The sequence below is a fragment of the Antennarius striatus genome, chromosome 24 (genome assembly GCF_040054535.1).
Source record: "Antennarius striatus isolate MH-2024 chromosome 24, ASM4005453v1, whole genome shotgun sequence".
NCBI lineage: Eukaryota > Metazoa > Chordata > Actinopteri > Lophiiformes > Antennariidae > Antennarius > Antennarius striatus.
Genome location: NC_090799.1, coordinates 6,483,278 through 6,508,226, shown reverse-complemented (window position 1 = coordinate 6,508,226; position 24,949 = coordinate 6,483,278). Strand labels below are relative to the sequence as shown.

General features: G+C 48.5%; 3 protein-coding genes across 6 annotated transcripts in view; 1 reads left to right on the top strand and 2 right to left on the bottom strand.

Annotated features, from left to right (window-relative positions):
• The window catches only part of filip1l (filamin A interacting protein 1-like), a 31,610-nt gene extending 20,584 nt beyond the window's left edge, over positions 1 to 11,026 (top strand). For both annotated transcript variants that reach the window (XM_068309452.1, XM_068309453.1), the window contains one exon: positions 7,306 to 11,026. In XM_068309452.1, the coding sequence (XP_068165553.1) occupies positions 7,306 to 10,144 (2,839 nt within the window). In that variant the 3' untranslated portion in view covers positions 10,145 to 11,026. The remainder of the gene's footprint in view (positions 1 to 7,305) is intronic.
• Positions 11,027 to 14,537: 3,511 nt separating this feature from the next.
• Positions 14,538 to 19,794, bottom strand: LOC137591508 (epithelial cell-transforming sequence 2 oncogene-like). Of its 2 annotated transcripts, XM_068309560.1 has the most exons (18): positions 19,606 to 19,794; positions 19,053 to 19,165; positions 18,790 to 18,952; positions 18,356 to 18,724; positions 18,114 to 18,279; positions 17,912 to 18,040; positions 17,742 to 17,834; positions 17,458 to 17,661; positions 17,183 to 17,391; positions 17,021 to 17,107; positions 16,835 to 16,944; positions 16,599 to 16,746; positions 15,814 to 15,887; positions 15,477 to 15,633; positions 15,342 to 15,407; positions 15,142 to 15,230; positions 14,806 to 14,978; positions 14,538 to 14,716 (listed from the first exon to the last, which is right to left on the bottom strand). In XM_068309560.1, the coding sequence occupies exons 1-18, from the start codon at positions 19,726 to 19,728 to the stop codon at positions 14,583 to 14,585; spliced, it is 2,607 nt and encodes an 868-aa protein (XP_068165661.1). In that variant the 5' UTR covers positions 19,729 to 19,794; the 3' UTR covers positions 14,538 to 14,582. The 2 variants fall into 2 exon arrangements, with proteins under 2 accessions (XP_068165661.1, XP_068165660.1); XM_068309559.1 differs by having other exon boundaries at positions 17,021 to 17,391.
• A 390-nt stretch (positions 19,795 to 20,184) lies between these two features.
• ccdc28a (coiled-coil domain containing 28A) lies at positions 20,185 to 21,959 on the bottom strand. Of its 2 annotated transcripts, none has more exons than XM_068309406.1 (6): positions 21,461 to 21,959; positions 21,171 to 21,352; positions 20,921 to 21,075; positions 20,808 to 20,830; positions 20,621 to 20,718; positions 20,185 to 20,583 (listed from the first exon to the last, which is right to left on the bottom strand). In XM_068309406.1, exons 1-5 carry the CDS (start codon positions 21,613 to 21,615, stop codon positions 20,664 to 20,666), a joined length of 570 nt encoding a protein of 189 aa, XP_068165507.1. In that variant the 5' UTR covers positions 21,616 to 21,959; the 3' UTR covers positions 20,185 to 20,583; positions 20,621 to 20,663. The 2 variants fall into 2 exon arrangements, with proteins under 2 accessions (XP_068165507.1, XP_068165508.1); XM_068309407.1 differs by having other exon boundaries at positions 20,185 to 20,718; positions 21,461 to 21,644; positions 21,732 to 21,959.
• Positions 21,960 to 24,949: the final 2,990 nt, after the last annotated feature.

Genomic DNA, 24,949 nt, shown 5'->3' with positions numbered 1-24,949 from the left:
TCGCCTCCTGAAATCAGATTAAAGAGCAACCCTCTGATGGTTGGAGATCGATGCTAATCCGTCCGGAAACCATCAGAGCGTCTCAGGAGGCAGACCCCCCCCACCCCCCCAGACACACACACACACACACACATACACCTGACAGCTGGACTCAACCCCTCCCTCCGACGGCTGGAAGGAGACGCCTTCAAGTTGAGCTAAGAGATGGATATCAGGATCTGGAGCATCCCAAACCTTCTAGTTCTGATCTTGATAGTTCTGACCAGGTTCTGGCTTCTCTTGGCTCTGTGTAATCACTGGTGGAGGACGGTTGGTCCTGTGTAATCGTTGGTAGAGGATTGGTGGTCCTGAGGCGACAGAATCTTCCCTGTCTGTGCAAACAGCGATCAAAACATCCTCTTTCAATATCGGCGATTTATGTCAAAGCGCAGAGAGCTGGAGGGGTAATGATTATCAGCTGCACACACACACACACACACACACACACCCCTCTGCTGGTGGGGTGACGTGCTTCAGCTTCATGCCTCTGAGGAACTATTTGTTCCATTTCAGGAGGCAACGTTTGGTGGCAAAAATCTATCAGACGAATTTAAACCGACAGCAGATGGGTTGGAATTGTGGGCAAATCTGAGCAAATATCCGTCATTTTATGAGTTTTTTTTATTTTTATTTTTTTTCATTTTTATATTTGATGTTTTCAAATATGAAAGTTCCAGTTCAAACAGAAAAGAGCTCAAACAGGAAACCCGGCTGAAGATGAAGCGAAGACTCTCTGTGGGTTTATTGAGGTTGCATGAGAGCGAAATCCTCTTTATGTAACGTGGCTTCTGGAGGCAGGTGGAGGATCGGAGGAGGACGGAACACATTCAGTCAGAACGTCAGACTTAAATATCTTGTTAACATCAAACGTCAATGAGGAGAAATGCAGGAGATGAAAACAACCCTGCTGTGGGTTGCAGCTGGCAGAAAGGAGGGGGTGAAAGGTCAAGGTCCACCCCAAACTCACTGTTCATTCGTTAGACTTGTACATGGAGACATAATAAAAACTAAACAAACCTCTAACAAACTATCCCAGTGATTCGGATCGAATGACATCACAGCTACGAAGAAAAAACATCCTGGCCATAAAAGGTCAGCAAACGTCCGCACGGCGAGCGAACCAGAGGAGATCGAACACGGACAGAGGGGAAGACACGGGGTAAACACGCAGAACCAGGAATGTGGACACGAGAATCACGGGCGGATAAAAAGAGTGAGAGAATTCCAGAGCGATGGAGCGGGGTGGGGGGGGGGGTGGGGGGGCATGTGGGTTGGATTACGGGTCGGTGATGTCATGCTCGTATGTCAGGTAATCAGCCGGAGGCGAGCTCGGGCGTCGTGAAGGGGAACGTCAGTGTTTCTGGTTCCGCTGATCCAGATGGAGGGTCGGAACACAAACCCACATCCTACTCCGAAACACCAAAGTCCTGCTAGAACCTGCTACAGCTCGGGCTTCCATCAAAAATAATCTTTTTCTCACACACAGAAGAAGTTTTATAATTTTCCTAAACTTTGCTCAATGTTTCCCTAATTACACAAAAATTACTACACAGACTTCCCTGAACTTTGAGCGGTGGAAACATTCCATCTTGGTGATGATCCGGATATTTTCGCTTCTAGTTGCCAAGAAAGTTTCCCTAATATCCCAGGGAGTTCTGCACACACCTATTTCTGATCAAGAAGCCCCCATCATTAAAGCTGGGCTGTGATTGGAGCTGCTGGGTAAAGGCAGGTGAAGGCAAACGAGGTTTTCTGCCCTCATTGGCAGGAAGAGACGAGGATGGAATCACTCTCTGATGATAAGTGGGGTATCTTTAACCCTGACAAACGCCCCGAGGCCCAGATTCTGCTTTAAAGTCATCAAGTCGGTTTGACCGACCCCCCCCCATCTTAGATCAGCCCCCCATCTGCACTTCTGGAATGTCATCTCCAGAGAACACGCCAGCATGTCGACACACCGGAAGACCCTGAACCGCACACGCTAACCCGAGCCCAAATCTCCACATTCCTGCTGGTATCGTCATCCCGTGGCGGTTACGTAACGCTCGCCACCACTCCGTCATCTGGCACAGGCTCGTCGCGGCAAACGCGTTTCTGCGGCCGGCTTAGTGTTTGATCCGTGACATCTGGTTCATGTGTACAGTACGCACGCAAAGACGTCCAGGACTAGAAATAGAATCGGATTGATGATGACCCAATTGTTTGTTCCAAGGAGCAAACAGTTTGCTGCAAAGAAACGGGAGAGAGCACAGAAATATAATACATCATGGTTGGATGGTTTGGAGCTGGACGTTGTGAAATGTTTGAAACGGTCTGGGATCAATCCCGCCTCACCACCGCGGTTCGCCGGGTCCAAAGCCCTCACGAAGAAGCACGACAGAAGACACCTCGCTGCATTCCGTCCAAAGAGACGTAAAAGAGTCGGGGGTTGAGTCTCAGCGGGGAGCTGAGCCATGTCATTCTGGCCCCCGGCCCTCGGAGATCAATAACAGATGGGGCAATTACCATCCAGCGCGAACCCATCACCAGCCGGAGTGTTGAACCAATCCCCGACTGCAATCCAGCGCACAACATGTCAACATCCTGACCAGAAATTAATCTGTGCTTTCAGTGTGAACAAGCCGTCTGACCTCATGCGTTACTCTCCGACTGGAAACAGGCAGATTAATTGCCCCCCCCTCCTCGTTTTGTTTTCTTACATCAGACCACATGTTTCTAGTTGACCTCCTGGGTTGTGTCAGTGACTCCGTGCACCGCCAAACGGACCCGTATTGGCCCACGCTGTGTTTGTCAGCATTTAAAGAACGGACTGAAGTCGCGACGCCGGCGGAACCAGACCAGTCACTCATAGTGATGGCTTCCTGTCATTTCAAGTCTGTCCAATCACATCCTTTACGCCAATGGGGCAACCGGGGATGGGTCGGACAATCCGGTCAGTCTCTATCTGCCTCTAACTGTCTAAATGTGTGTTAACCCACAATGTCTTTTACTTCATGGGCAGCAGACAGGAAGAGTCTCAATCTGAAGCGCCTCAAGGCATGTAGCGATGGAATAGACTCCCGTTTTCACGTTTATACGAACAATACACCATATTGGGCAACTCAACGTGAGCTAGCGCCAAACGTGAGGCCAAACAGTGTGCGAAACGAACGAGACGCCCTGACAGCCGAGCTGAAAACTCCCTAAAAGGGGATTTGATCCAATCACACGTTGGGAGACGGAGCACAACGCTCCGGTTAGTCATCAGCCGCCGCGTGAGAAACGTAGGAGTTGTTTGATAATGAAGGTCAACACTGAGGCTTTGTGAGAACAATACGCCGCCGATAAAGAGCTGAACGCCGGAGCACAAATCCATTAGACTGTTTGTGTAGCCATTAGCAGGTAGGCTACGTCAGCTAGTAATCACTGTAGTAGGAGATGTACAGTGCGCCCTTGCGCATTCGCGCATCAACGCTCACGACTTAACCTCATCGCGCATTTTTGGTAGGCAGTCACGAGATACTGTACGCGCTTTCTATTGGCTGACGGCATCCATTTCGTGAGTCTCGGACTTATGTGAGACACAAAAGTGCTTTAAACAGTCAAAAAGAGTGTGGGAAAAGGTAATACAGATAGAAGGTGGTTTTATATCAGTATGTGGAGGGTTCATAAATGTTTAAATCACCGTAAATAATATGATAAATAGTTTGTCGCTCTATCGCGAAATTCGTTTATTAACAGTTACCTAATGCAAATACATTAGCTTAAATTAGCATAAAGACCGGAAAACAATGTGTGAGGATAAAATATATGGACTGAATTTCATATGAGCTGCTAGCCTTTCTTTTTAAATAGCTAGCATCTCTGTGGTCATGTGACTCACAAAAAAAAAACCCTCCAGCGCGTAGAATAACAATAACGTAGCTCAGGTTCATTAGCATTTTAGCTATGTTAGCATCCCAGCAGCTGGAGCACATCCATCCAAACCAGTGTAGACAACATGTCGGTGTGTGTGTGTGAGGTGTGTGAAGCTAGATGTCGAGTCAGATCAGTGTGGCCTCATCCAAAGTTCTGGGAACCGGTTCCTCTCTCCGCTGAGCGATCGGTGTTGACGTTAGCCAGGAGGAGATACGGTCGCGTCCTCCACGGCGCCCTCCCGGTCGGAGCAGAGATCCTTCACACGTTCCCTACGTGAGGAAAAACGCCTCTCAGCTCCAACAGCTCCCTCAGACATGCAGACAGCCACGCCCCCTTCATGCAAAGCCCCATATAAGGACATGCTGATGATGTAATGGTCCACGGGCTGGGAGCACATCCCTTATTGTTGGGTCTGGCTGCAGGAATGCCTTCATTCCAGCTACTGAGAGAGAGAGAGGCGCAGAGAGGACGAGTGGAGTGTCGGCTTTTGTTTCGGGGGGTAATGGGATAAAGGAAAACCTCCAGCACAGGTAGGAACCTTCAAACATCTGGGGGTGGTGGGCACATTCAAACGTCGTGAGGGGCTCGTCCAGATGTTCCCGGCAGCACCATCTCTCACCAGTGTTCTTCAACGCCAACTTCCAGCTTCTGTTAAAGTTAAAGCGCTTTAAATTATTTGCATTAAAGTGTTCAGACAACATTATTATGGGCAGAAAGTGTGTGAATGAAAGGTTTCAGAGTGGTTTGGCGTTATCAGACTGATGTGATTGTGATGTGACTGACTGATGGGACATTTTTACATGTTTTATCACAAAATGAGGCTAAAACCAACATCCAACAGTCGGTTTTTATCAGTCCGAAGCTCATTCAGAGACTTACTGAGCTGTGTTTGATCACATTAATTCTTTCCTGGTCAACATAAAAATGGAAATTGGAGTTCAGTGCAGCTTCAATGATTATCCCTGTGTATTTCAGGCTTTTAGACGTACTGCATGCTGTCAGCATCTCATGTCTTTCCCTGTTCCCAACTTATTACAACCAGCAGGAAGTCCATAAATATCAGAGCTGCATTTTTTACACATTAATTGCCCTCTTGGGGCAAATCCCTCGGCCAGTGTGGACTTTAAATCTAGTCTGTGTGCTGCATCAATCAGCGTCCTCCCTACGAATCCCCCGACCCACATCCACACCGCGTGTGACGGACACATCGCACATCCATACGAGCCACATACCTGATGACTCGTGGTCGGCGGTGGGGGCGGGGCACATGGACTGATGGAATGTGTTTCCAGCTGGTGCGACTCCCAACCGAACGTTTCTTTTACTCTCTTAACGGCGTTGGATTCTAAGTGAGAAACTATTCTGTGAAGTTGCACTTCAGCGTTTTTTTTCCCCGCGACGCTTTAACGACCCCCGGCGGGGGTCACGCATCCGTTTCCAAAGGGGAAGCAGACGGCCTGGGGACCCCGGTTCAGAGTGGGTGGTAAGGTGACCCGTAATAAACGGTTATGTCATCGCTTCATGTGCAGCACTTTACAACCCCTTCCTTTATAATGATGTTTTTCCAAGCTGGATGGAAATCAGGAATATTTATGCGTAGCTTCAACTGATTTATACCAGAGGACAAATGCTCCTGCTGCTCATGAATACTCGGGGGGGGGGGGTCAGCTGCAGGAATGAAGCCTAATGAATGTGTGTGTCCAGGATGAGGAGGATTAGCATCAACATTTCCTCATGTGCCACAAAGCGAGCTGCAGACGGCGTCTGGAAGAGCCTGAGACGATTTCACCGCCGGGGGTTTGGGGATATTTGGGTTCCTCGGCAATAAATCTCAGTTTAGGACTTGGAAGTATTTTTAAATGTAGTGATTGACAGAGTTTCCAGTCCCGCCCGGGAACAAAGTGTATTTCTCTTTCTATTTCTGCTGATGACATCACTAGAACAACAGCAGGCCCAGATAACAGATTGAATAAACACTGATTACGGGTCAGAGGCTAGTTGGCTGCTCGTTTCACTTAGAAACTTTAAAACACGCTTTCCATCTGAGGAAAAAGTCTATTTTTCAACACACTGAGAAGAGCCTGAAGGACGAGTAAAGTTTTATCAGCTATTATAGCAGCCAAAGTGGAGGAAGGACAAAATTTAAATCAACAACTTCTGGTAAAAAAAAAAAAAAAAAAAAGCTTTAAAAATGATGAAAAATAAAGTTATTATTTCATTAAATGAAAACCTTTTGAGCCTTATCAGAAAACACCCAACTGCTTAAATCTGCAAATCATGAGGCTGGCTCACTTTAAAGTGGAATAAAAGGAATGTTATTTAAAGTTGTGAAATGCACTAAATTTAAAGATAAAACATTTGACTGAAGGAACCCACACAAATGATGACTTCTTCTTCAAGGCCTTATAATACTTTATTGGTGCCTAGCCCTACACTAGCGTTAGCGTTTGCTGGCGTTACCCGCTCCGGGAGAGCGAAACGACTCCGCTATGTAACGGCTGCCGTGCCTCTCTTACATCACGCGAGCAACCGGAGCGTTCCTGTGGAATTAGTGCCTCTGTAATTACCTTTAGGAGCGGGGGGAATTCCTTTAAATGTATAAGATACGACGGGGATGGGGGGGAGGAACCCCTTAATTAAAGGATTGTTCCACGCTGGCAGCCGTCATGCCATACCTTCCCCCGGGGCTGGAGGCGCCAGTGGGGCATGAAGACCGAGGAACACCAACCCGGGCTCTCCAGGACCTGCCGTGGGTTTTATTAGCAGGACCAGGAGCTATTATTAGAATGTTTGCGCCTCATTTAAAAGGGAACTAGCGCGTCCTTGTGTGGCAACTCCTTTATTCTATTTATTCAGCATCAGCATGAGATCATTTCCAGAGGTCAACATCCACGTTTGGCTGCCAGTCTGTTCCCATTATTTCCCAGAGGAATTAATGGGCCATATGGTTCGCCCTCAAATAACTGTGGAAACTCTTCCAACATGACTGATTGTTAAACTCAATGCCCGATATTTACAGCAGTAACTCAGGTTTCCAACCCCTGGGAGGATTAGCTGGCAACCGGGGACGTTACCACTGCTATTCGACTCTACCAACCTGAGACAGTTAAATTACTGCTTTTTATGATGTGTTAAATATTGTGTGACATTAAAACTTTGGTCCTCCTCAGACAAGCAGGGAAAATAATTGTGTTTATGGCGTGTCATGGTAATGACAGAAAGTGTGGAGAGTTTTTGAAACACCTCTGACATAGGAACGTAAAAAAAAAGCTGCAAAATTCATTGGAAAATTCATAAAAAATTTAATTACGTGTAAAAGTTAAGTCTTGGCTTGAAGATAATTTGGTCTCTTTTTATTTTTTTTTCCAGGTTGAAGGTCCTAATCGATCAAGAAAAAGCACACCAGGAAAGAAAAGACGAAGAGAACAGTAAAAAGATCACGAGCCTGAAGGAGGAGCTGACGAAACTCAAGTCCTTTGCGTTGCTGGTCGTGGATGAACAGCAACGTCTCGCTGAGCAGCTCAAGCAGGAAACAGCCAAGGTCCAGGAAGTGCGCGCCGCCGCTACGCAAGCCCAGGAGGAGCTGAGCTCAGTGAATGCTCTTCTGCAGGAAGAAGAGCAAAAGGTGCTACGATTGGACGGCGAGCTGCGCAACCAAAACTGTCGATATCATCAGGAGCAAGAGGCCATGACTGCCAAACTGACCAGCGAGGTTGGCCAAAATCGGCAGCTGCGCCAGAAACTATCCAGTCTCAGCAGGCAGCTGGACGAGCTGGAGGAGACCAACAAAACCCTACGCAGAGCTGATGAGGAGCTACAGGAGCTGAGGGACAAAATTAGCCGTGGCGAGTGTGGAAACTCGAGCCTCATGTCTGAGCTGGAAGAGTTACGGAAAAGGGTGCTCGAAATGGAGGGGAAGGACGAGGAGTTGATCCGGATGGAGGACCACTGCAGGGACCTCAACAAGAAACTGGAGAAAGAGTCCGGGCAGAGCCGGAGCCTGAAGGCCGAAGTCGATAAACTGAACCACAGAATTACAGACTTGGAGAAATTAGAGGATGCGTTCAGCAAGAGCAAGCAGGAATGCAGTTCCCTCAAAAGTAACCTGGAAAAGGAAAGGACGGTCTCAAAGGTTCTGGCGAGCGAGCTGGAAGTCTTGAAAGAGAGAGTCAAAGGACTGGAGGCTGCTGAAAGCCAACTCGGTAAGACGGAGCTGACTCTGAAGGAAGATCTCACCAAATTAAAGACTCTGACAGTCATGCTGGTGGACGAGAGGAAGGCCATGGCTGACAAGCTGAAGCAAATGGAGAACAAGGTCCAGAACAGCACTGGAAAGCTTCAGGCTGAGCAGGACAAGGTCACATCTGTCACAGAGAAGCTCATCGAGGAAAGCAAGAAAGCCCTGAGGTCAAAGGCCGAGCTGGAGGAGAAAATGTGCAGCGCTACAAAGGAAAGGGATGAGCTGAAGGCCAAGCTGAAGGACGAAGAAGACAAGAACACTGACTTGGAGTCTAAGATCAATATGATGAGAAAACGGTTGCAATCGCTTGAGAATGTTGAACGAGAACACTTGAGAAGCAAAGCCAAAGAGGAGCACATTAAAACACCCGTCGCTAACCTCTTCCAACACGAAGACAATAAAGTAAAAGACTTGACACAAGAGGTGGAACGCCTCAGACGCAAACTAAAGGACATGAAGGTCGTGGAAGGGGACCTCTTAAAAACAGAGGAGTTTGAATCACTGGAGAAAAGATTCACCAATGAGCAAGAAAAGGCCAAGGCCTTGATGGAGGAGCTGGAGATATCCAGGAAAGAGCTTTCCAAGTACCAGCTAGCAGAAAAGAAAGAGTGCAACCAAGAGCATGTTCTGTATAAACGTCTGAAGGAGGAGGAGGCCAAGTCCAGTCATCTGACCAGAGAAGTAGCAGCTCTCAAAGAGAAAATCCATGAATACATGGGGACAGAAGAGTCCATCTGTCGCATGAAGACGGACCATTCTACACTGCAAAGAAAGCTGACCCAGCAGGAGGTCCGTAACAAGGAGCTGGCCAGAGAAATGGAGACACTCACCAGAGAGCTGGAGAGATACCGACGCTTCAGCAAAAGTCTTCGACCTGGCATGAACGGAAGGCGCTTTTCAGATCTCCACGTTTCCACCAAGGAGGTTCAAACAGAGCCGCTGGACCTCTTGTCTCCAAGCTGCAAAATGCCGCTGGAACGCGCCGTGGTGAACGGGAAACTGTATGAGAGTGAACCGGAAGAGAACGCCAACTACAGCAACGAGATCCAGCTCACCAAATGCAGCCCGTCGCTCATCAATAACGTGAACAATCTGAACAACAGCATGAGGCGAGCCCGTGTCCCGTTCCTGAAAAACAAAGACCTCCCCCATCAGGTGAACGGCAAAGTGCCAACGCGGCAGAACGGCAACCACATCCAGCCGGGAGACGTTGTGTTGACCCACAGTCCGGGACAGCCTCTGCACATTAAAGTGACTCCTGACCACGGGCACAACACGGCCATGCTGGAGATCACCAGCCCAACCACAGACAACACCCCGTCCTTCACCAGCACCGCCGTCATACCCACAAGTGGAGGTCCACCCAAACAGAGAATCACCATCATCCAGAATGCATCCATATCCCCGACGGCAAAATCCATTTCTCCAACAACCAAGTCCAAAGGTTCCCCGGTATCCCACGAGCCGTGCTCCCCGGATCGGGCCATCTCACCTTTCACCATGGCTACATACTCAAGGGCAATGACACCGGACTCTTCCGTAGCACCAGAACGGGCCATGTCACCGATACAAATAGTGTCGGTCACGACCGGCACGCCTGATCGCTCCCTGTCCACGGAGCCAGTGGAAGTGGTCGGAGGCCACGCGGTGTTCCGCGTCACCCCGGAACGTCAAAGCAGCTGGCAGGTCCAGAGGTCCAACAGCTCTGGGCCCAACGTCATCACGACGGAGGACAACAAGATCCACATCCACTTAGGGAGCCCCTTCATTCAGAGCATCAGCACGCCGTCGCCAAAGCTGAGCCCGTGCCACACACCTGACCTCCAGGAAAGGCCCTCGGCGCTAGCTAACTGCAGCGCAGCAACGGTCAAGAGCAACAGCAAAATCACCAGTAGCATCATGATTAAGCCCACCTCCACCCCAGTCCAACGGCCGTCACAGATTACAGTAAGTAATGCCTACGACTGACCCCCATCACCCCACAAAACCCTCCATCCCATCCCTACTGGTTCCCGCCATGAGACCTGACCCAACCTCAGCCCTGCGCCGCCCACCCACCCCCACCTCCATTGCATTGACACGTCTGCTGTTACCCAACTCACCAGCTCAAACCGGGTCCGAATGGGTTCCGTCTTCGTTTGTCTGATTCTATGTTGAATCAACTGTTTGCCTGCATGAGACGACAGAACCGACCCAAAGCACTAGAACATTGAACTGGACCTAACACCAGGTGTGAACCCATGTGCACTTACTGTAATGTAGTCTGACTCTTCACACTGATGTATCACGCCAGTTTTTATACTTTATATTACGCATTCTGCATTATGATTAAGTTGTTCAGCTGTCTGAGAATTAAAGTGTGCTAAAAAGAAGTGTGACGTTGAACAGTTTGTCCTCCATGTTTGCTAATTTGTTCGCTAAATCCAGCATGATTTAAATATAATCTGGGGTTAGACTGAAAGCTGGTGATTTTTGGTGCATGCGTGGAAACTCTTTAACATGTATGTGTCGTAAAAATATCACCCATCAGATATTTGAACATGAAGACTGTCAACAAGTTTTAGACCTAATTGTATCAGAGTTGTCTGAACAGCCATTGGGTTCATGCTTGACGCCCTCTGGGAATGATTGTTTGAGCTGAAATTGTTGACTGACGTCATATTTCTTCTTATGTAAGACCACGAAACATTAACCCAGCTTGAACGGTTTTAAAACTTAGAGTGGTCTATAAATAAAAATGTGGAACAACAGATGATTGTTTACGGCTTAAGAACACGATTACATCACGACACTGAACTCATACAATAAAGACAGACGAGCTGATCTTCCCCCGGCTCCAGCGGACTGAGACTGAGCTTACTGAGGTCATACTTTATGTTTTCTTTGGCCGCCATCCACTGCTCTGAGGCGGCCGTGAGCGGGACACTCAACCCCCGAGGCATTGCCCTGAACATTACATCGCTCATCCGTCTGAGACTGACTCAGTACGGGAAAGAAAATCAGATGATTGGTGCTGAAATCAACAGAAAATACACTATAAAAACCCAGAAATGCTTCAAGACAACCTGAGAAACGCTCAAATTTACTGACAGCAGTCTCAGCAGAAGGAGTTGCGTGGCTCCATTATAATTTAAATTGAATTCTGCTTCCTCTAATGAATGGATGTCAGCCATAGATTAAATCTGAGGGTCAGAACGAGTTAACAAGGGGATGGAGGCCGTGCAACAGGAGTGGAAGGGATGTGGGAGAGGATGTGGGGAGATCTGACCCGCTGCAGTAACGTTACATCACGGGTCGGTTTGAGCATCGGTTACAGTTGTGTAAACTGAATATTGACGCTTTTCTGAACATCAGAGGAGCTTGATTGGGACAGGAAATGTCGTAGTAAAGTAAGTGAAACAAAAAAATCATCTCTTTTCTGGATCGACTTTAGAATTTAAAACAATGGCAATCCTGCTAACGAACAAACAGATGCTGGTGGAGACACAACCGCCTCGGTGCGTCATTCAGACAACGTAGCAAATTCCAGCCCAAGTCCAACACACACACACAGCAGTGTGTGTTTGACGAGGAGGTGATTAAATTGAGCGTTAAATTGAACGGGTGTGAAGGAGCGCAGCTGGAGGAACCGGATCCAGGCAGTCGGGGCGCGATGAGACGCCAAACAACATGCTATTCATTCAGGCGTCACCGGAGAGAAGAGCCGGCAGCTGGGATTGTTGTCTGCGACCTCAATTACCCCCTGACTCACTTTACCCATCCCACTCAAGACGCATCCGCAGGCCCGGGCCGCTGCCAGGCTGATCAAACGAGCACAGAGGGAGCCAAACAGGATTTCATCGAAAAGCCTGAAGTGATGCTCTCCTGTTATGGCAAAGCGCGGCAGACTCACAAGAACGCAGCGGATCATCAGGAGAAGGACTAAACCGGCCTGGAACCGTCACGCATCGACTGGACCGCCATCGGCCGGATTTCCTCGGGAACAGTCGGCGAGGAATTCTCTCACCTTGACCGGCAGACAAAATAAAAGCAGGAGCAGGAAGATAAAGAGCCGTCGCCCAACAAAAGGCTTCACACTGCTGTGGAAAGCTGCCCGGCTCACACACCAAAACAAACGCTGTGTTTGGTTGCTGTGGAGACAGACTTCATTGTGGAGAGCCGGGTAGAGGAAGTACTTAGCTGGACTCCTGCTGCACTGCTGATATACGAGAGAACAAAGCTGCACATTAGGGCCTCTTTCCACCTCGGGTCCGTGACGCAGAGCCATTCAGGTTTTCTGGACCGTTTGAAGTGTCAGCGCCATTTATTCTGACATTAATACCAGCCCCATCACCCAGGGAGGGAAATTGCGGTGCAGAAATGACTTGTATACAAAGTCGGGAGACACAGATATCAGGAATGCTGCAGGAATATTCAGTTTGGATGAGGATGAACCAAGACGTTGAAAACGTGCCGACCACATTTAGTCTAGAAGGAAATGCCCGCCTGCTGACTCGCACCACTGAGGAGCATGGTCTGCGGACATCCAAGAAGCATCATTAGGTGACATCTGAGTGCCGTTACACGCACAAAGCACTGTGGGTAATTGTTCACATCAGGTCATGTATGGGCTGTTTATACAGATCATTGTTCATGAGTTCCAAAGGCATGCTGGGAATGAATGAGGAGCTGTGGAAATGTCTTATCAGACCTACAGTAAACAGGATGAGGGCCAGTCCAGTAGAAAATTCCCAGCAGTTAATTCCAATCTACACAATTCTCTACCTGGAGGCCATGCAGGAATAACATGTTAATAACATGTTAATAATAATAACATGTTAATAATAATTAAATGTTAATAATAACATGTTAATAATAATAATAATAACATGTTAATAATGGGCATCAATATCAGTCTAAATACTGGTTTATTCGTTTACCAATGTTAGCTTCATGTAACTGAAGAAAATGAGTTGTCGTCGTTTATATTTTAATGGTTTGCTGAATTAAGTACTAAAGAAGCTAAAATACTCGTGTTGTTCCTGAGGTGATGCTGAACATGTCAGAACATGAAGTTTTATCTCCATGACAACAGAAATCAGTTCTAAAACAGAACTTTGGGTCAAATGACTGAAATGTGACATCATGCCCTACTCATAAAAGAGGCTCTGACCTCACCTAGTGGTCGTTTCCGGTACTGCATCAGATCAAAGCTCATACATACAACTGGTCTTTAAGACAGGCTTCATTATTTGTTTGTTTATTTGTTGTTTTTTTCCCTCTAGATACCTGTAGAAGCATTCCGACGACCGGGACCCACCAGAATCCCCAAACCGAAGGGCTACGGCTGCCTGAGAGGGACAAACAGCACAAACGTGGGACTGCAGAACAAGATTCACCCGGCGCCGGGGAAAGAGCAGCCCACATGCATGCCCGCAGCAAACAACAACAACAACAACAACCCAAACCTAGTCAACCGCAGACTGTGATGAGTCAGGAGGGTGGTTTTAACCCCACAGAGACGTTTGGAGACACTAAAAATAAAACACAATAAAAATAAATTTGGAGGTAGCTTCAGTTATCTCTTTGGTGCTCTGCAGACTGCACATGTTGTTTGTGTGAATGTTGTTGTTTAGATGATGCAATAGGTGTAAATAAACACATGAAGCGTTTTAAAACTAGCACTGATGTTCACTTCCTGTGTGATTGTTGTAATTCGTCGCTGTGAACATGCGAACCTGTTGTTTCACCAGGACACGAGTAAACGGGCGTTTCTCCGACTTCTAGACATGAAAGCTATTTTTTTTAAAATGATGTATATAAATGTTAAAGTCACCTGTTATAACGCTCCTTCATAGAGATCACCTTTAAAATGTGACATTTGTGCTATTTTTTGGTTATCAATAAAGACTCTTTTCTACTTGAAATGTGAGAAATGTTCCCTGTATGATTTTAAAAAATTATTTAAATGTAGTTTAATGTTTGTATTAAAAATATCTTTAAAAAAATTCCCGAATTTTGTAACTAGTAAACTGGATTTTAATGGATTTCCACATGTAGCATTCAGTACACAGCTAACAAATCAGCAAAAGTTGATTGAACCACTGCAGCAGTTTTTCACTTAAACTTTTAGACCCCTGACCTATTTTGGCTGGGTTTTTTTTTTTTTTTGTATCTTTGATGTTTGTCTCTATATTCCACATTAAAAAGGATTTAACATACCCATGCCTGGTATGTTTATCTTCAGCACAACTTCAGCTGAAGAGATAGTTATTATTTCCGTATTACTTATTATATTGACATATTGGGGCAAAAAAGACTCACGCAGTCAAATTCGGAAATGGAAAAATTGTATTTTATTACACATAAAAAGAGTCAACAGTGTCGTCCCGACCTCCTGTCCTCCTGCTGGTGTGTCGTGGTGCCTTCACTGACCTCCGGTCAAAGCAAAATCGATAGCTGAACGCAGCACAGACAGGAAATGGTCTTTCTCTTCTTCGGTGTCCATGGAGCAAACCCAAGAGCGGCGAGGACCCACTAGGACGAAGGCGTGGCTCACATCTAAAGGACAGGAAGTAGCAGTCGTGTCACGCTCCGGGAGGCAGGACGACGTGGAACAGCGGTGTGGTTTTCATGTGTTGAGAACTTACAACGTGAGTGTGTGATCTCCCTGACAACCAGGCTGGTGAGCGCCACGGAGGCCAGGAAGGTGTGTGTGCTCCGGTGAGCCAGCGTGAAAGGTGTGTGATGCACGTTTCGCCGCGTCAGCACCAAAGCATCGTTAAACAGGAAGAGGCCGACGTCCGACACGTGTTCATAGATCCTGAAAACAGGCTTCAGGTAGTTTCATCGCTATACAAAAATGTTTTACACATCCGAACAAAGGTGAGTCTAACATCAACCTGGACTGTTTCACTGCGTGAACCTGGACTGTTTCACTGCGTGAACCTGGACTGTTTCTCTGTGTGAACCTGGACTTGGGGTACCTGAGTGAGTCTGGGATCTCCTCATCTGGGCTCCTGAGCAGCGCCGCCTCCTGAGTGGTGACGAGCCGCCGGTTCCCCTCTCTGAGGTTCTGCGGGAACACATGTGATGTCATGAACACAGGGTGTGATGTAATGAACATGCAGCATGATGTCATGGACACACCAGGCTCAGGTGAGCATGTTTGGGGGCGTGGTCTCACCGGACAGCCTTGGATCGCTTGCTGCGTCTCCTCCATCAGACGCTCTCGCTCCGAGTTACGCTTCAGCTGAAACAGAAGACAACTGAAGTGACGGCGGCCAAATTTGAAATTATCACTATGGGGGCGGGGCTGCACCTTCTGCACAAAGTCTTTGAATCGCAGCAGGGTGTCGAGGGCGGAGGCGAGGTGGGCGTGGTCAGGGTGAGCGGGGGGCGTGTGCAGAGACAGCGCCTGGAGCAGAGTGACGTACTCCTGGATCCTCCACACCGGACACAGCAGCAGCTCCTGCAGGCTGCACACACACGTACAGAGATGTGTGTGTGTGTGTGTGTGTGTGTGTGTGTGTGTGTGTGTGTGTGTGTGTGTGTGTGTGTGTGTGTGTGTGTGTGTGTGTGTGTGTGTGTGTGTGTGTGTGTGTGTGTGTGTGTGTGTGTGTGTGTGTGTGTGTGTGTGTGTGTGTGTGTGTGGTCACCTCAGCATGTGGGTTGCCAGTGTTCTGTCAGCCCTCTTCAGGAAAGCCCGGAACGCTGGCTTCGCCTCCCGGCACTGAAACACAGGTGGAGGTGTATCAGCGGACAGACCGGCTCCTGATTGGCTGGGAGGAGAGCATTAATTAAAAGTAGGAGGAGCCTCAATGGAGCACTTTGAATTAAATTTAATGAGGCAGGATTCCATCTGGGCTTTTAGACGTTCCCCTCTGGGATTATGATCAGAACTAAAGTCCTTCAAGCAAACAGACAAGTTATTGATCAAAATTATTACAGATAAAAAAAGATCTGTAATCAGAGTAGTTATCATTAATCAATAAATCAATAAATAAACTAACAGAAAAATTATTAACTTTTAGACATACTGTAAATGTTTGTTCAGGACAAATATAAATAAAAAATTTAAAAAAGAAAATTATTTTATGGATCAGACATGTAAAAAAAAACCCAGTATGGATATGGAAATAGAAATTGAACAAAACTAAATCAGATTAAATTAATCACTTACATGAAATTAACGATATTAAAAACAAAATCATAGATGTTACCATTTTGATTTAATAAATTAAATTCAAATTATGAATTAAATTAAATAAATTTAAAATAAAATTAAATAAATAAATATACAAATAAATGAATAAATAAATGAATAAATAAATAAATAAATAAATAAATAAATAAATAAATAAATAAATAAAATAAATAAAAATACAAATACAAATAAAAATAAAAATAAAATAAAATAAAATGAAATGATTCCCTTTGCGACCTTGTCGACAGCGTGCAGGGCAGTGGTGTAGTTGTCCAGGTAGCTGCTGTAAACTCTGAGATTAGAGCACAGCTTCAGGACCACGTCTCCGACACACTGCTGTCCACCCCACTGCAGCAGCCTGGTGCGTAAATCCGCCTGAAACTCCCTACAACACACACACACACACACACACACGTATCCAGACACACATGTCGGCCTCACACAGGACGGTGTGATAAGACGAGTGTGTTCACTTGTTGAGCTCCAGGATCCGTGTGACAGGGGTGAAGATGAGGTGGAGGTCGGCCACGCCCAGGATGGCCCTGCTGGAGGTCAGCGCCGCCGTCAGAGGCTCCTGGTACACCTGCAACACGCCCACAGAACACACACTCGGCTCGCGTCCCGGCTCCTGAGGCGTGAACGTCCTGAGGGAGTCGCACCTTCATCACCGAGGTCAGCATCCCCACGTAAACGCCCTCGCTGTGGAGCAGCTCTCGGGCGACGGCGCCCCTCCAGTCCGACGCCACCTGGAGATGCAAAGATGTGAGCTTCGACAGGAAATGACCTCCGTCAGCACCCGCCTGAGCTGATGAAGCTCGCACCTGCGGCGGCTCAGGTGTCTGGCGGAGGCTCCGCCCATCTCCGCCCTCCTTCTGGGGCCATCTTGACAGAAAGTTGGCGAGAAACTCCAGTGGCCTGCCTTGGAGTTCGTCGTGTTGGGCGAGGGCGGACAGACCGTCGATCAAAGCCCCGCCCACGTCTGCGGACACGCACAGGTCCTCCAGGTGGAGCCCCTCCCACAGGAAGTGACCTAGACGGAGCGGCCTGTCTCAGTTGGCAGCATACACGTGTTCATTTAGATTCACGCCACGCTCACCCAGAGCCCGCCCCCTGGTCTGGAGGCGGAGCCGCTGCAGGTGGGGCTCCAGGAGGGCCCTCAGCTCCTCCAGGGCCCCCTCCATCCACCGGGCCTGTCGGCACCAGGCCTGCAGGACGTCCTCGCGCACGAACCGGAGCGCCGGGGCTGCCGGGCGGTTGCGGAGGCCGCCGCCCACGCCGCCGTCCGACCACTCACTCAGGACTAACGGGACGAGAACAACCGTGACGCCGGCGCATGACACAATCAGGTTCGGTTCTTCTGGGGGGGTGAGGGGGGCTCACTGTTCTGGAAGCTTCCTGTGGCGAGACCCGCCGGCGCCCGAACCTCCAGACCGGTCAGGGTGGAGAGAGTCTGGATGAGAGCCACGCCCGGCGCTGGGAGGAGGAAGAGGCGGGGCTTAGGTGAGGCTCCAACGAGGAGGGGGCGTGGTCTACAACTACCGTCGACTCACCTGACGCAGCCAGAGGGGAGAAGAGGTCGATCCCTCCCCCTTCCTCTGCCGGCTCCACCCATCCAGCCAGCGTCTCCCAGAATCCTTTGTGATCGGGGGTCAGGAGGGTGGTCTCTGACAGGCTGCGGTCTGAGGGTGGAGCAGCAGACGTCAGTGGCGTCCGGCGGCGTTGGGCGTTCAGACGGACCGTTGAGGATCTCACCGTGGAGCAGCTGGATCTCCTCCGTCCCTCCTGGAGCCAGGAGCCCCACCCGCCGGGCCCTCTGCCCAGAGAGAGCCCTCCGCGCCTGGGCGAGCAGCGCCGACTGCGTCCCCCGGTGGTCGTAGAGAACCACCGTCGCCCCCGCCGTGGCTCCGCCCAGCAGCAGCTGGAAAACACCCGACAGGAAGTACACTCAGCATCCGGGCGTCTCCCCGTCACACCCAGACGACCCCGCCCTTTACCTCGTAGGCAGGAACCCGATTGGACAGCAGGAGGAGGAGGGTGGGGGCGGGTTGATGGACGCGAGCGGCAGCGTGGGGCTTGGGGGGCCGGTAGGTGAAGGAGGCCAGCGCTCCGCCGGGCGTGGAAAGAGGCGGGGTCATCTCTACGCTGGACGACCAGGAAGTGGCTGGGGGCCCCATCTGGGCTCCTGTGGCGGCCCCCGGCCTCGGGGCCCATCGGTACCGCTCCGCCGCCTCCCGCGGCGTGAGCCAGTCCAGCGTGGAGACGCAGGAGACGTAGTGGCTCTTCCACGCCCCCACCTCCCTCTGGGAGGGGGCGTAGGGGAGGAACCACCCCCTGCGGACACAGCGACCGCTCCACAGACAGTCCTGGGGGGACCCACCCTCAGAAACAGGCCACGCCTTCACAACTCCCAGCATTCCTGTGTCCTCACCTGCTCGGCAAGGGTCCTCCAGTGCCAGCTGACCTGGGCGGCGGCGCAGAGGTCGCGGGGGGGCAGGAAGGACATCACGTAGAGGGACAGGAAGCGCGGCAGCACCGCCGTGAAGTCCACCCGGGTCACAGGAAGTGTCTCCGTCAGCAAATCCCTGCAGTACCTGTTTCAGGGGAAAGTAAACCCACATTCACTCACGCCCCGGGGTCAGCAGGTGAGGCGGGGGGAGGGGGGGTGGGGGCAGAACCCAACGGGAGCCTCACCTGAGCTGCGACCCAGAGCAGCGCGTCAGCAGCAAGCGCAGGAAGTGTTTCCTCTGACCTCCATTCCAAAGGTCGAACCAGCGGAGCACCAGGGTCATCCTCTCCTGGAACAGCTGGGGGAGAGATGGGGGGGGGGACGTTTATACCTGAGGGAGGAACGTGACCTGAAGGTTCACAGGCAGGTGTCTGGTTCTAACCCAGCCTGGAATGACGTCAGTTTCTGCCCTCAATCCTCTCTTCCTTCTACAAACATCTATTTTACCGGACGCCAGTCACGTGACCTGGGCTTGCGCAAAAAAAAGGTCTCAGCCAATCAACTTGATGCATCGATCAAAAGGAAATGAATCAAGTTTACTTCCGCTGCAGCTCCCGCGTCTCGTTGGAAAAGCGGAAAGAGTTAAAACAGGTGAACAAGTTTCGTCGCGTTGGAGTTTTATTGTGAAAATCTCAGACGGTGTCGTTGATTGGTCGTTCCCGACACCTGGGGTGGGGGTGGGGGGGATTTCTGTCATTTAAAGTCGGTTCCGAATTCAGTGGGGGGGGGGGGTCTGACCTGCCGGTTGCTGGATTCGTGGTTCAGGGGGGTCCAAGTGCTGAACAGGGTCTGGGACCGCGTGACGTCATAGTCCGTCCCGCTCAGCTGCCACCGCTTCACCGAGTGCGGCGCTGACGTCATAATCCTCTCCACGCGAACACCGACTTCTGCTTCAGCCTGGGAGTCACGGTTCGTGAGGACAACGGTCGCTGTCGAGCCGCTTTCCGGTCCCCGTTACCATGGAGACGCATCAACACACGGATGGACATTCCTGAACAGCGGCGAGGCGTTCAGGTGCAGCAGGAGAAAGCAGCTTCACGGGGCGTGGATCTAAATTCATTCAGTAAAACAGTTCTATTTATAATAATTTCATGAGTAAAAGAAACTCAGATATTTTAGTAAATAAATTAAACTCCAATCTAAAGTTCAGTTGACCTACCATAGAAGAAGAAAATGTGTTTTCTGTGGAAGCAAAATAAGAAATACTAGGATTTAATATATTTTAGGGAGCTTTAAAAAATACTGGTTTCATCCTGTTATCATCCGATGATGAAAACTCATTTCCTTTATGACGGTTTATAAATCACGGACAACAGATTCAGAGACAATACATTTATTAAGACAAAAAAAATAAATCACTTAAAACACTTTACAGGAATTATGCTTCTTTTCCAACAGGAAAGTGACCAAACCACTTCCTGCAACATCAGATGATTATATCAGATTCACAACTGAAGGTCAACGAGTCGAGAACCCAGAAGGCAAAGTAGTCAAAAATTAAGGCATGTTCGTGAATATTTTAATTGTTCCATCAGGACCAAAGCGCCAATAAGGAGCGGTTGTCATGTCGGATGTATGCGTGTGGATGACATGAGGTCCGGAGGAAACAAACAGTTGATCTAACGTCTGTACTATGACTAGAATACGACATTCAATCTGACCTCTAAAGGTTCTCATTAGAATTAGAACATTCTACTCAGTACTAGTGTTCACCAGCGCCTCCCGTGCAGCAGGGGGCGCTGGTGAACACCAGTCTCAAGCTTCCATCCGTTCATCAGAGGTGGCGGGGGGGGGGGTCAGACGCTGGTGGTTCGAGGGATCTCCTGGGAGTCGGTGAGATTCAGCTTCTGACTGGAGGAGGAGAGTCAAGGAACAGGAAATGGGGAAATCTGAGGTTCTGATTGGTCCGGAGGCAAAGTGGGGAAACATCTGAAGGATACATGGAGGAACTGAGGTCCTCGAGCTGTGGAGAGAGAACGTGTGTGTGACCCAACATGGAAGCCATTCCACCAATCAGCTCGTAAAGAACTAACAAACAAAACAGCGTGGTTACGTTCAGGAGCAGTTTGTCCATGTTGCTGTCGGACGCCGCCTTCTTCCGGTCCGCCGGCATCTCGTCCACCTCGCCGTAGAGCTCGAACTGCAGACGGGCCAGCTTCTCCTGCATCTCCCTCACCTGCTCCATCTGGCCGATGGAGCACTCGTTCCCTGTCAGGAGGAGGTGGGGGGGGGGTTGGAGAGAGGCATCAGCAGGGGGTCCGACCCGGTTCCTCGCTGGAGCCCATCGGGTTCTTTTTGTTTACCAAATGCTTGGAGTTTCCCTGAGTGGAAGTCATTGAGGAGCCCCAGGAGGCCGTTCTCCATCTCCTGCACGTCCGACACGTCGGTGAGGAAGGAGTGCTGGACGATGGGGGCTGCCGGACCCTGGTTCTGGTTGGTTTTAGCTCCAAAACCCAGGTGATGTCTGGGTTTATCCCTCACCCCCCTGAAAGAAAGAAACAGAAACACCTCCAGATGTTTGCATGTGATCTTAAATACCTACTCTTCCCTCCTGGGGGGGGATGGTGGACTCCTTCAGGGTCCCGGCTGGCACCTCCTGCTCCGGGTCTTCTGGGTCCCGGGGTCGTGGCTGGAGCCGCCCTGTCCTCCCCCGCAGGAGGCGCCTGTCTTCTGGCCGCAGCCCGCAGCCGGAGGCGCCGAGCCGCTGGAGGTCCGGGGGTTCTTTCTCTTCAGCTTCCGCTCCTCCATGACTTCATCTTACGCTAACGTCGGGTTAGCTAAAAGGGAGGATGACGTAACCAGAAGACAGGTAACGACGTCACGGACCGACAACTCAGCTCGTGACCGGGCTACATTTAGCTCACCTGCTAGCCTGTCTGCTAATCCTCAAGACTTCGGTTTAAAGTTGAAAACCCGCAAATAAACCGGATAAACACGGCCGCTGCTAAGCTAACCGCTAGCCGGCGTTAGCACCGACAGGTAGCCACCACCATTCAAACACGTAACATACAGAACACTGCGTCTGTAACGCAAGCTAGTTCTGTAGCCTGACAACTCCCAAAACTTCCTGTTTTGGTGTGACGTCACCGCCCTCATGGCTGCATACCAATTAGTGGAGGGTTGTTCACTGCGCAGTGAGTTAAAGGGGATGATAGAAAAACAAGTTTGACTTTTTGGATAAAACCAAACAAAATTAATATTAAAAAAAAGTTTATCTGTGTCATTAAAGTTTATGGGTTCGTAATAAAAGTTTTTCATTTCTCTTAGTGTGCTGTCGAGGTTGCTCCGATTTAGAATTGGAACTCGTTTCAACATCGGACTTTCTTTTCAAAGTGAAATATTGGACTATTTTCATATTAATGCAGAATAAACGCTGATGAATTCATAAATAATGAGTTTTTCCCAGATAATCTTATCATCATCTTATTTTAGCAATATTAAGACGTTGGCTATTAACATTTTAATTACTAAAAACTAAGCCCACTTGATTTACAAAGAAGAAAACCAGTTATAAATTGTTAGCTCTCTGTTGCACACGTTTTGGCATAGTTTTATGTCATCTTTGTAACTAGAATAATTCTCAATCATCTCTGTATTTTCTTCATAGATCAACAGGTGAATCCAAACCTTTGCACTTGGATGGATTAGCAGTTCAAATATTATCGGATATATTGAATTAAATTTTTAAGACAAGTGGTAAAATTAATGTTAAATTATTTTACTCTCCCATATGGACATAAATCAGCTATAATATCTAAAACGAGTCAGCTCAAACTCATCGTCCCCTTCATGGTGTAGTGTCCCGCAGTGACCACAAGGGGGCGCAAAGCGAACACCCAATCCTGATTCATATCTTAATTAACGGAATATTTACAGGCGACAAAGGCGCTGAAAAGGGACACTTCTTGCATTTTAATTAACTGTGTATGCCTTCACAAACATAAACTACATTCAAAATTTTGATTGAATTCCTCAGCACCATTCATGCCTTAATTAGTGCACACTGAACACTTTGCACTGAATGGAGATGGAAGTTTGTGTTGGAGGTCTGTAGGTGACGCTATTCTACTCTGGAATCGAGGAACAAAGAGCTGATTTTATTCCTTTTGACGGGAAAATGCTCTCCTTTTCATCTTGCACTTTATTTTATTATTCTGTCCCTTGTTAGTGATTATAAGATGGAAAGAAAACAGTGTGAGATATGCTTCATCAGCGATAGAAAATTAATCACAGTTTGCAACAAATCGACCTGTTGGATTCTTTTGGTTTAGTTTTGACTTTTAGTTTTATTTCAGGCTCTGGTGGCACAACCCTGACCTGACATCACCTACATTTTGTTTCTCTTTTTACTGATGGAATCAAGTGATCACACCTATAAATAAATCCCAATCAGACGACAGGAATGATTGTTCATGTTTAAGGCCTCTTTCAGTTAAATCTGATCAAACTACACCCAAGAAGTCCGGCTTCAGCAGCTGCTTTGCTTCACTGGGATGCTTTCAAAGAATTTTTACGACTTCCGTTCTCTCGTCTGAAAATCTATGAAGCTCAAACCTTCTTTAATCCTTTACCTTTTTAAAAAAACCAAACAAAAAACCCCCAATTGTGAATACAATTTAAATGTAGGGAAATAACTTCCCAAACTCCGGAAATGTTTGGGAAACCCTTCCGCTCGGGACATCAGATTATTTTTCTGTCTCACATGCTCCCCCCCCCCCTCTTTCCAGCTTCCTGAACTCGTGTGTGTCGGAGTGTGTGTTTGCTGCGTGAGGGAGGTGAACCAGGATAAAACACTGCAGATGAACACATTTAGAAGGTGCAGCCATGAAGTTTGAGGATGCACACACACACACACACACACACACACACACACACACACACACACACACACACACACACACACACACACACACACACACACACACACACACATGTATCTCTCACAGGTAATTGCTGTGTAGCTGCTGTTTGGAGAGCTAAATACTAGTTATACCCTGTTCATCCTTCTCTCTTGTTCACGGCTGCTTGAGTCTCGCATCGGTTTGTAAATGAGTGGCGACTCGTGTAATTACACGCTCCGTCTTCACGCGCCTCTCCAACGGAGGCGTTCCCGCATTTTAACGCAGTCATCGTGATTTCAGTGTAAAAATACTTCCAGCAACTGAAAGCTTCTCTCAGTCGGAGCACAAATCCATGTTATTTGATTCCTCCCTGTTCGATATGGTGACCCCCCCCCACACACACACACACGTGTGACGTTCGCTTAGGGTGTGTGCGCAGCTCTACTGGGAATTATGGATAAGCTGGGGGTTAGAGCAGCTGTCACTTCATCGTAGAAAGTGACAGTAGATTTATGTGTCAGGTTCAATTCATCTGTCAGAGTGGAAAGGGTTAAAAACAACTAGCGGGTCATCGAGGGGCTTCAACATACCTAAAACACGCTTAGACATCCAAACATACCAAAAACACACTTACACATTCAAACATACCAAAAACACACTTACACATTCAAACATACCTAAAACACGCTTAAACTTTCAAACATACCTAAAACACGCTTAAGACGTTCAGGCATACCTAAATACACGCTTAGACATTCAGACATACCTAAAACATGGTTAGATGTTTAAGCCTACCTAAAACATTCTTAGACTATCAAACAACCCTAAAACAGCCTGGATGCTGCGGCAGCTAGCTGCATTTCCAGTTCCAAGGCTTCACGTTTCTCCTGCAGTGCTTGTATTTATTTATGTCATGCTGTACTTTCATTGCTGCCACCTTTGTCATGATGGCTGCTCTTTCCGCTTCTGCCAACACCCTTGCGGATGTAAAGAAGCTTACTTTGGACTTACGATTAGAAACTTGTGACACACTGTCTTCAGGGCAAACCTCAGGCTTGGATTCCTCATCACACTTGGGTTCCTCAGCAGCTGTCTCAGGAGCAACTTCCTTCTGAGTTTCAGGTTGGGAGGCCCCACGTAACCACTCATGCACAAAAGAAAGAAAACTGTTATTATAAGCCCATTTGGCTTCGGCCCATTCACAATCATCCTTAATTGCTTCCTCTTCTGTCGAAACTTCA